This window comes from Parasteatoda tepidariorum, chromosome 5, assembly GCF_043381705.1.
Source record: "Parasteatoda tepidariorum isolate YZ-2023 chromosome 5, CAS_Ptep_4.0, whole genome shotgun sequence".
Taxonomy (NCBI): domain Eukaryota; kingdom Metazoa; phylum Arthropoda; class Arachnida; order Araneae; family Theridiidae; genus Parasteatoda; species Parasteatoda tepidariorum.
In genome coordinates this window covers 52,171,825-52,183,488 of record NC_092208.1, presented here as the reverse complement: position 1 = coordinate 52,183,488, position 11,664 = coordinate 52,171,825, and the positions used below count along the sequence as shown (strand labels likewise).

General features: G+C 29.1%; 1 protein-coding gene across 1 annotated transcript in view; it reads right to left on the bottom strand.

Annotated features, from left to right (window-relative positions):
• LOC107449141 (cytochrome P450 18a1) overlaps window positions 1–11,664 on the bottom strand; it is a 23,899-nt gene that overhangs the window by 2,250 nt on the left and 9,985 nt on the right. The window contains exons 4-7 of the mRNA XM_016064582.3: window positions 8,393–8,691; window positions 5,000–5,115; window positions 3,854–4,109; window positions 1,369–1,559 (exon numbers count right to left, since the gene is read on the bottom strand). Of these exons, the coding sequence (XP_015920068.1) occupies window positions 1,369–1,559; window positions 3,854–4,109; window positions 5,000–5,115; window positions 8,393–8,691 (862 nt within the window). The remainder of the gene's footprint in view (window positions 1–1,368; window positions 1,560–3,853; window positions 4,110–4,999; window positions 5,116–8,392; window positions 8,692–11,664) is intronic.

The window sequence follows — 11,664 nt, the reverse complement described above, 5'->3', positions numbered from 1 at the left end:
TCAAAATCAAAATCTTGGCTGATTTCAATGTGCTGTTGGATGTTGTCCGCCATTGCTTCTGTGGTTAACGTCACGTTGTAATCCAACTGCAGTTGAGTTGGACGGCAATTGTAGTTCAAGATGAGCGTTCGATGACGTATACTATCAAACTCACAAATGGACCAATCAGAGGTTAACGCTGATTTCCAGCTGACGGCGTCCTGTCCTAAGAAACCAAGCCTTAAGAAACCAGACCTTTAGATTGCTTAAATAAATGATAGATTTAAAGATTTCTGAAATATTGGAAATAAAGGCTAAGCACAAGCATAATTTCCTTCTGTCAAGGTATAAATTTTCGCTCATGTATTGAAACTCACTAAAATGCCATCTAAAATCTTCATTCACTCACCTATTTGTTGAGCTAGAATCATAATATTCAAAAATTATGATTTGGCAACGACATGTCTTTTAATCATTGTGAACAAAGCCTTTAATTGGTTACATGCGAGTGACGTCATCGCAGGTAAAGCATACCATTTGTCGATTCTGAAGCCAATAAGGCACGAAACACACGCCCGTGACGTCGCTTACCAATTAAATTTCATTTAAATTCCATGGTTCGGCATTATTTCACATCTTCTCGAGTTGCAAGCGTCCAATTCCTTGTGCATATAACAGAAGAAAAAAATTTCGGGAATGAATGAGGTTGTATATGGTGATGACGAGTTGAAATCTCAGATTTCCTAGAACATAGAATGACGTGGCAGTTTTTTCAATTAAAGTGATCCTTTAGCTTTGAACAGTTACGTTGCTTTATGATATATTCGCTAAATAATGCCTCTCCAGATAATTTTGATCGGATATTTTTTTTTATCTAAGCATAGCAGAAGTTTCACGTGGTACCTCTAATTAGAAAACTTTTTCCATTATAGTCATTTTAAGGTAGTTGTGTAGCCAAAAACATCATTTGTAAAGAATCGACCATTGATGAGCTTTTTAATTTGCATAAAGCTCAAAGTGTGCGTATAAAAAAATAAATATAGTTTGAATTGTGTTTTTTAAAAATGACCATAGCACAAAATACACTTAAAAAAAAATTAATACAGCATAACATGCGGTGATGAGAAGAAATAAGATATGTGTGGCAAGGACTGGAATAGAAACTTTGATCCACGGATCCATAAAAAGTTGCTATAGCTCTCTCGGCTAAAGTGATCGCAAAGCATTGAGCATCAAGGTATCTTCTTTATAGTTCTCTATGAACGGAAACGTTTAAAAAATGTTTACCATTTTACTTTTTTAAAAATATCCTATAAGTTTAAAAATATGCATAAGTTTTCCAATGTAAGCTTAGTTTCGAAACCAATTTTATGTATAAATAAACTATACCTATTGAAAAGGGAATGAAGTATTCTGGTTTCACAACTTTTTTTCCATCTTCAGTCAAGAATCTCTCTGGTTTATATTCATCAGTATCATTTCCCCACAGAGATTTGTTATGGGATACTGCATAAATTATGGCTATCACGTCCATGTGCTTGGGAATAAAGTATCCATTAAGTTCAGTATCTGCAATTGTACTGAAAAAGTATATTTGCTTTTTAAATATTTTATAAGTTTATAAACGTAATTTAAAATTCAAGAAATGGTAACTTAATTTCTTGTCATCCAGAGTACAGTATATTGGAAAACATTTGGTAATATTTTATCACTTAAGAAATGATATTTTAATTATTTTTCTGTTTGCATGTATAACGCAGCTATTCTGTGAGAAAACATGATTTTACCCTCTGTAGTCGATAATTTAAAGCTGATTTATAACTGAAAAATGGTTATGGCTAAGAAAAAAATTCCTTTCAGCAAATTGATACAGAAAAGTAATAAATTTGTTCACCTAGAGTTCTTAGTTTTTGATCAGTTTTTTTTCGATCGATAGAGCTTATGCTAGTAAAACCAGAAATCAAAGAAAAATAATTGAAAATCACATGACACGTGACGGTATGCGATTGCAGCTGTTGAGGAATATTTCGAAACTGGTGTAAAATGGTTTTTATTCTTTAAAATATTTTGAAAAATGTGGATTTTTAATTGTCTTTCTTTCTTATTATTTATGCTATTTATTATATACGCTTAATATATGTAACACCATCTGCAAAAAACTATTTAAAAAAACAGAAATTCTGAGAAAAAGTATTTATGGTTTTTCACATGAATTTACAACAAGAATTGTTTTTTTTTTAACCTTATTTACTTTCCTGATGAAAAGTTTTGAAAACAACAAGAAATATGTTTTCTATAAATGAGAAATAAATAAGAGTCGACTTGTTTCAGACATATCAAAAATTATTTTCAAGACTTGCCAGTCGTGAATGTGAGGAAAACAAAAATGATTTGAATTAAAAACTTAGATTTGCGTAAGAAAAATGGGAAAATAAAGGTGAGAAATAAAACAGGAAAAACTACAGTAGGCCGAGAGAGGAAAAAGAAAACCCCCGGAAAAATCGTTGTTGCCGAAAGCAAATCAGGGTAAAATGCATTTCCAGGAGTTATGGAGAGTTAGGGTGAAACTACTTCCGTTAATAAGGAAATCAGCATTAAAATGAATGAAACAAGATTTCAAGGGATCAAGACGAGCTGATGCAACAGGGGTTTAAATAGTTTACCTTGTTAAACTCACAGGACCCACAAGCCCCTCTTCTTCTAATTCTTACAGAGATCTTGTTACTTTACCTTTTTTTCCCTCCAGTTTGTTACAAAATTGCTAATATTCTTCCCAGTTTTGGCTTTAAAGTAATTTTCAGACTTGTTAACAAAATCAAATTTAAGTCTCATGAAGATTTTATTAGCTTTGATAACCGCTGGAGCATTTACCACAGCTCTTATCAATCCAACCTTGGCTACATCGGGTGACATGAGCGAGCTTTCAGATTTATACACAAGTAACATGATAGATATGTCCGTTATCAAGAATTCGAGAAATCTTCAATTCCTTCCCATTGTTGGATTCTCGGGCATAAATTCAATTGCGACTATGTCAAAATTATTTTTGCCTCAGACACATCAGCTCATTTTGATGCCCTAGAATCTTGTGTTTTATTCCTTTGAATAATGATTCCCTTGTTATGTATAAAGTTACTTATAATGCAACAACATAATGTTATGAACACTAGTTCAGCACCACCTCTCCATAATGAGTGCAAATACATTTTACCCTGATTTGCTTCTTGGCCACTGTGATTCTTCTTGTTTTTTTCATCTTTTTCTCTTTCGGCTTGTGTGGTTTTTCATGTTTTGTTTCTCACCATTATTTTTCCATTTTTCGTTGGCAACTTTACGTACGCATGTCGAGTCTTTTTGATGGGCTTGAAACATGTTGACTGTTATTTCTTATTTCTGAAGTGAATGAAGTTTTCAATCAGGCAATATCTTACCACTTTAGTTTAATGAGATTATTTATTTAACGTTTCAAAATATTTAGAAAACTTGATTTTACTCTTTCTAGTTAAAAATTTGAATTACAAAGAAAAATTATAAATGAGGACGCAAATTTGATTCAAGCACCTTTCGGACGGACTTCATGGCGTATAAATATCTGATTATTTAATTCTTGTTGATTTTATTTCATGAGCAAAATAAGAAGAATTAAATGATAAAAATATCCTACAACATGGAAAAAAGATGCTTAAAAAAACATCAGTTTTTGTGTAATAAATGAAAATTTCAACAAAATAAAACTAATTTAATTATGAAACTTATTTCCTAAATTGTTTTTTAATCATATTTATGAGTGAACTTTATTTTAAGCTACATACTTCTTAGTAAAAAATGCAGTTTTTGCCATCATTTCAAGATCAGATCTCGGAGTGCTACTTACTAGCGGATTTGGTTCACGGGTATAATGGGCTTCCATCTCATGAGTTCTAGGATTGTGGCTTCAGTGTAAGGCATGTCAAACCTATCTTGCCATGTTGGAAACCTTTCTGAACCAAGAGCATCATCGATCTCTGCATGAACCTTTTGTTGAACTTCTGGGTAAGCAGAGTAAATTAGAAGCATCCATTCAACGCTTAAACGTACGGTTTCGCTTCCAGCACCAAAGAAACCTCTCGCTAAATCTTCAAGAGTATCTCCTGAAAATTTAAATAATTTTTTTTTATCGAAACAATTGTTCTTTTATAAAAGTATTTAAATCATGTAGGAAATAAATGCTTATTTTTCGGAATTAGTAGTATTTTTGTATGTTCCTATTTTATATTTATCTAAAATTTTTATTCTGACAGATTTGCTTAAGCGCTCCAAGCGTTGAGCTTTTGAACAAAACTCTATTCAAATTTTCTTGCTATGTACTACTTTCCTATAGGAAAACACTGGTTTTTTGATAAGAAAAATCTGCAGTTTGAAGTTTGAAAAAAAAACTGGAAAGAACGCTCAGAATAAGGCTCCTATTCAGGGGCTCTAGGTAAAACTAATTACAATATATAATTAAATAGTTAACTCTTTAATCCCAAATTTAAGTTTATTTGGCCTAACTGGTTTTATAACAATTAAGGCTTGCAGAACCAACGAGATTTAAGTTAAATTAAAAACAAAATATAGTTTCCACCAATAATATGCTATTTCTTTTTGTTTTCCTTGATTTTAGTTTTTCGCAGTTAAATGAACATGTGAAAAAGTCCAATTCAATATTTCATACTAATAGAATTATATTTATAAGATAATATTCCTTATTTCATGTAAATTAAATTTTTAGCAGTATAATTGAAAGTTTAAAGTTATTTTACGTTAAGGCATTTTTTATGATTCAATTTAAACACTTCAATGAATTCAGAAATGGAACAGTCCTGCGTTAATTTAAGTCTCTATAAACGCCTACAGTAAATAAACACATTTGATATGCAGTTTTCGGCATATGAATGTTTGAAGATCAATTCTGCAGACCACTAACTAGTCCATTTAAAATGCGAGCCTGCTGGCCTATGAACATATGTCGCTTTTTTAATAACTATAACTATGCTCTTACTGTGAAATGTTGAAGTGACATCCTTGGCTCGTTTCTGAATTTCAAGTAAGTATGCGTCTATGAAATCTCGAATGTTGTCAGGGTCAAAGGTTGCTTCGTGCTCTCTCATTTCTTCTCTACAAAAGGATACAAATAATTTTAAAATGCCTTTTTTCAGAGTTATATATATATAGTATATATATATATAATATTAGAAAAATAATAAAGAATTCTCATTAGGACGCATTCCTTTGCGACAGGGAAAGAAACACTTTAAAATGAAGAATAATTATCCTAAGATAAAAATCACTCTTTGTAATGCATCTATGCTTCCAAAAAAATATAAAGCAATGTAATTTCAAAAGTGGAAAACATACTTATAGATATGAAGTAAAATAAAATAAACATTTGTTTTTTAAAATTAAATATACTAATCTAACAGTTAACAAAATATTTTAAGAAGAAAAACTACAAAGAATGTGCTTTTAGCTTTATCGTCTAAAATAATTTGTGAAAAATATATAAGCAAATTACATTTCAGTGCTGCCATCTGTAAAAAAAACACTTTAATAATAGTTGGAAATTTTAAGTAATGAAACTTCTAATACGGATAGAAGTTGATAAAAACAATATTCAAATTGAAAAATGATTTTATATATATATATATATATCGTAAACCGGGGCGAGTCTACCCATTTTAGTTTTATTTAATTTTCACTATTTTAAATTGCAAATAAAATTTTTTTTACCGACGGAGGACTTAGTTCAGACTCTAAGGAAGATGGCGCTGTAGTAGTTTGATCCGTTTTTATTTATTTGGTGTCTTTTTAACCGACCTGTTCAAGCCTCTTTTGAGAGATTTTTATTGAAGATCAGCAAACTTTTAGTTGGTGCTCCGTAAGTATATTATTATTATTACTATTTTCACTTTGGTTAAGTGATAAACTTATCTAAGACTAAGATTACATTAATTTTACATGAAAAAAAACCCAAAAAGAATGTAAGTTTTGCTGTTGTAAACAAAAAGCTAGAAATCGCGGGGCCAGTCTACCCATTCGTATTTAGTTTTAATAAAGCATAATAATATAATTTAGAACTTTGTTTATATTAAAATTAAGTCATTTTAAATGAATTTGAGTATATTATTTTAATTCTGCATTGATAAATTTATCATTAATAAGAAAATTTATAGGTTAAATATAAATGTAAATATAAAATATGTTTATTTTACCTATTTTTTCAATTTTTATATTACAAAATTAACTTTTTTTATTTAATGCAAGTTAAATAAATTATTATTTATAAATTATTATTACCTCCCAAAAGAATGGGAAAAGGATTTTTCATGATTCCCAATGTTTGAATTTCGATTTTGTTAATAATCTTTAATTATTATTATTTATTAATTATTTAATTGTAAATTTATATTAATTTTAATTTATTTTTATCAACAATAATCAGAAAAAAATGTTATTTTATAATGTTAATGATTATAAAAACAAAACTGTGATCAAAATGTGATAATCGATCAAATACTCAATTTGTGTTATTTTATGAATAAAAAAATGGAATATATAATAAAGTTATGAATTTTACTTCATAAATATCCTATATAGTAACTAAAATAACAATTTAATAGTAAAATTTGATTATTTACAATGTTAACATTCATTTTAGTAGAATGGGTAGACTCGCCCCATACGAGAGATTTGTCAGCAGTTCTATAAAAATATACAGTAACAGCGTAACTGTTAATATTTTCTAAAATCGATTTCACAGCTTTAAAGAGGGATAAATAGCGATTCCGAAACACTTATTAAAAACCTTTTTTCTTTAATATTTACAAAAGTTTGACCACTTGAAAGTTGACAAACTGAAAAAATGGGTAGACTCGCCCCGATTTCCTTCATGTTACTAGCAACACCTCCTAGTAATTATGTAGGGTGTAGGACAGAAAGTATATATTGCTTAAGAATATATTAAATATGAATATATTATTTAAGATAATTGTTTGTTAGTAAGCTTTCCTTAATAAGATATTTTTATTATGCTTTTCTGTATATTTGTTTTCAGGCTCTCAAAAATCAGTATGCGTCACTCAATTTCATGCTACATGACGAAAATAATCTCAAAATGAATAAATGGAAATGAAATCAATGCATGTAGTTAAGAAATAAACCAGGGTGCATCAAATTAAAAATACACCCATAAAGTTTCTAGAGAAGGGTCTACTATTATCTCCCAAACTATCGAATAAAATAAACGGCATGAATCCTAGCCCCAAAAACTGTTTACTACGAGAGAGACCTAAAAAAAAACACTAAAGTGGTTCAGCAGTTGCAGAAAAGTGTGTGGGCGTTTCTAATCTTCAACGTTTTTGCAATCTTTATAAAATTTCGCGTGTAAATATCCGGGAAAATGAAACCATAATAATTATAAGATTGTCTGATTTATATGGTTTCCTCATTAATGGTGTCCTTTGTATTAAAGTGTCCGTAAGGAATCGGACCTCTTTCCCAATCTGTTAAGCTATCTGAAGATCAACTTTTCTCTTATCCATATATATAAAATTCATCCAAGAACTTAAGCGAATAAGATATTTTCAGCGATGAACCCAGCATATGCTGAGTTGTAAAAGGACTACTCTGGAAACGAAATCTCTCGAGATCAGTAAACTCAATCTGGTGGATAATTCAAGAACTCCCCAATGCAGCATTTGCTTCTTTGGGACAGTGGGCAACGGTTAGTAACGAAAACAGTCGAGTTTAAAATTAGCTCCTTACTGCAGAAAGATGGTAACATGCAAAGATACAAAACTTAATTCATAGTCAAAATACTGATTAATGTACACAATTAATATTTAATGGGTATTGTGAAGTTTGTATTCTTCAGTCAATCTCAATTCGCATTAACTAACATTTAAAGAAGTCGTATATTTAAAATCCGATCCCCTTGTACTATTCCTATGTAAAATTACATTGAATGACGTATAAATTGTATACCTTACAATTCAAAATTTCAAGAGTTATAATTTTAAAATCCAGAATTTTCCGTAAAGCGTTACCATATGAAAGATAGAATTAATAAATGATTGTTTAAAATTCCGTACATTTAGATTTCATTACCAGAATTATGGTTGCTTTCCCAGAAATACTATTACCAAACAGTATGCAATTTTAGCAAGTTTTTTCTTCGTGTAAGAATAGAGAGCGAAATCTTTCAAATTTGTGTAGTATCTAGATGATATTTCACTACAAAATATTATCAAATTTAATGAGTTACAGTTAATGAAGTTTTCATGTAAATGAGTCGTAGAATTTAAGGTAGAAGAATTGGTCCAAAACAGAAATGATTATTTTTTATATTTGAGAGGCAAATGTTCAAAACAGTTTAATGCATGAATAATTGCCTTACCTGACGTATTTTTTTACCTTGCCTAATTCTATGGAAAATTTTTTCCTCGTCCCTATATTGAAAAAGTCCAAAACTTTACTTATCCAAGGAAAGAACATTGGAATTAAAGGTAATCCTAAACGTCCAATTTCAGCAAAGCATTCGTTTAGCATCTTTCTTTTAGGATCATCGTGTTTGAGACGCTTTCCAAATATAAATGAAGCGATGTTGTTGGACATACTGGGAGTGAGGTATTCAGCAGGCGATATTGGACAACCATTTTCTTTTTCTATTAGTTCAATCAATTCAAGAATTTCTTCCTGAAATTTAAATTTCGATATAATTGAAAGATAATTTAATCTTTAAATTAGAAGGACAAAATTAATGCCGAAAAAGGCTTAACATTGATTTTATTCTTTAGCAATACACCATCCGCTGTTTATTTTCTTTTAAACTAGCTGTTGTCTTCGTGGAAGTACTTTGACTTCATTTTTACCTATTTTCACGAGATGTCAGTGATATTGTCAAATTTTAGTAATAATGTAAAATTTTTCAGGCAGCCATTAAATCTTATAAACCATCATAAGTATGAGTTTGACATATTAAAGTCTGGTAGACAATATAAGTAATAAAATTATTTCCATCTCTGTCGTGACATAAGAGAGACTCATCCCAATGCTTCCTTACGTACTTATTTCTTCATGAATCTCTTGAGTCATAACTTGAGTATTGTACAATGTTTATGCTATTGCGTGAAAAATGCAAGCGCCAATTATTAGTATGACAATATGTGGCACCAGAGCCCCGTTTATGCTTGAAATTTATGCAGCAATTTTAAAAAGGATAAAAAATAGGTCTGAATTTTTCGTAACTAAGCTTTTATTTCTATAGAAATACAAAATATTCTAAATAAATGCTTAACGTAAAGCAAACTATTCAATTCGCGAACGCAACGAACTATAGGGGGCGTTGTTGTTTGAGACGAATACCTGCGATTTCTATATGAACAGTCAGTCAGTCATTCAGTTACTCTGGAGACGTCTTTGTAGCGTGCAGCATTGTAACGTTCCTTCTCCATTGTGGCTTATTAAATTTAAAAAAGAAAATGTTTAATATCCTTTCTTATGCAAACGAAAACAAGAAGGTATCTCTTTTTTTTAAAGAAGGAACATCCAAAACACATCTGAAAAATATTTGTAAATAAACAGAAAAAAATATGTATCTTCTTATTAGAGTTAAAACCTAATGCCTGAGAAATAGTTTTACTAAATTTAATGATATAACCTGAAAGGCCTATTTAAACTTTACATTCCATAGTTTTCAGAATCATATTACTTCAAACATTAAAATAAGCAAAAAGTATGCAGAATCTTCATAATTTTATATAATTTAATTTTGTAAAAAAGTTTTTTGATAACAATTTTAATAAAAATCATTATTCAGAAACTGAAAAATGTAAAATAAAGAATGCTTACGCTACAAAACAGAAAAGAAAAAACCAATTCTAAAAATTCCGTACATTAAAATAAAAAACTTTCATGTTTTTTCTTTTTTGATTCATAATCGGAGGTAGAAAACCATTCTATAGAAAACTATCATCAAATAAGAAAAAAAAATATTTAAAAGTAAAATTTTTTGTTTTATAAAAATTAACACTTACCTGCTTTATAAATCAGAAGAATTCCAAAATGATTTGTTCTTCGATTTTTGTTACCATTTTTTAGTACTACGAAAATGCGTCTTTGGGATTTGCCAAAAATAGAACAAGATGCAATTTTATTTTTTCAGGGGCCAAATATTTTGCCCATTGTCCACCGAAATCCGACAAAATACTTTGATTTTAAATAAAGTGTTTTATTAAAGTGTTTTATTTATTGATTTTAAATAAGTGTTATTTTAATAAAGTGTGTTATGATTTGTCGCAAAAATTTTAGCTGTAGATTTTTGGCACTTAGAAACCGCCAAATCTGTAGTTGCGGTGGCGTTAATACGTAAGTGCCGAAGTTTTATTCCATACTTTTATGAATCATATTACTTCAAACATTAGAATATGCAAGAAGTATACATAAACACATAATGTTATACCATTTAATTTTTTAAAACAATTATATTAACAACAATTTTTTATCAAAAAATTATAAACCAAAAAACGTAAAATAAAGAATTCTTAGGATAAAAAAACGATTTTAAAAATTTCTCATATTGAAATAAAAAGCTACGCCATCTATCGGGAGACTGAAAATATCGGACATTGGATCGTACAAAACCATTGGCAATGACGGACGCCATTTTATTAGCAGCTAATAAGAAGCAAAATTTCCCTATGGAAAAGGAACTTCTTGAAAAAACTAACCAGAACATGCCAAACATTGAAGCAGAACACGCCAAGCATTTGAAGAACAATTTCTCAATAATTTTTACTTTTCTATTACCAACAACATAACTTCCAAATGATCACTTGCTGTTACAGATTGTGTATATTACGGTAAAATACATTTTTTCTAGTCTTCAATTCATTACAAATTAAAGTGAAGTCAGCATTGCTTTCGTCATTCCAATGAATAAATAAGAATTCAGAATATGCACAGAACTGTATAATAGTTACAGAATATTGTTCTTCTTTATAGAAAAATATATATTTCTGTATCTATATTATTCGTAAAACAACAATAAAAAATCAACCGAACTACTTGAAATAGATTCATTTGTTCTGATTAATAATAAATTTGTATCGTTTTCTTGGTAAGTATTTTTTAGTTTAGAAGAAATAATTTCAACTAAAATTCAGCTATTCTGTTTTTAAGCTACATATTCAAATTTATATCGAGATCTTACATTTATAAAATTTTGATGTGTGGTATGTTATCTAAAAGTAATGAAGGGATAATCTATGCATACATTATTTGAGAATAAAATTTTCAAACGAAGAACATTTAATTTGGAATTCTGCAGATTTATGAAACAGGTGAGTGTTATGATTTTTATAATAAAAAATTTGCTTGTAAATATTTTTTTATTTATTTGATGATAGTTCTCTACAGAATGGTTTTTTACGTCTGATTAAAAATTATAAGAATAATAAAAAAAGAAACAATATGAAAGTTTTTATATCAATGTAAAGAATTCTTAAAATCGCTTTTTATCCTAAGAATTCTTTATTTTCCGTTTTTTAGTTTATAATTTTTTGATAAAAATTGTTGTCAAAATACTTTTTTTGAAAAATTAAATGGTATAACATTATGTGTTTATGTATACTTCTTGTATATTCCAATGTTTGAAGTAATATGATTCAG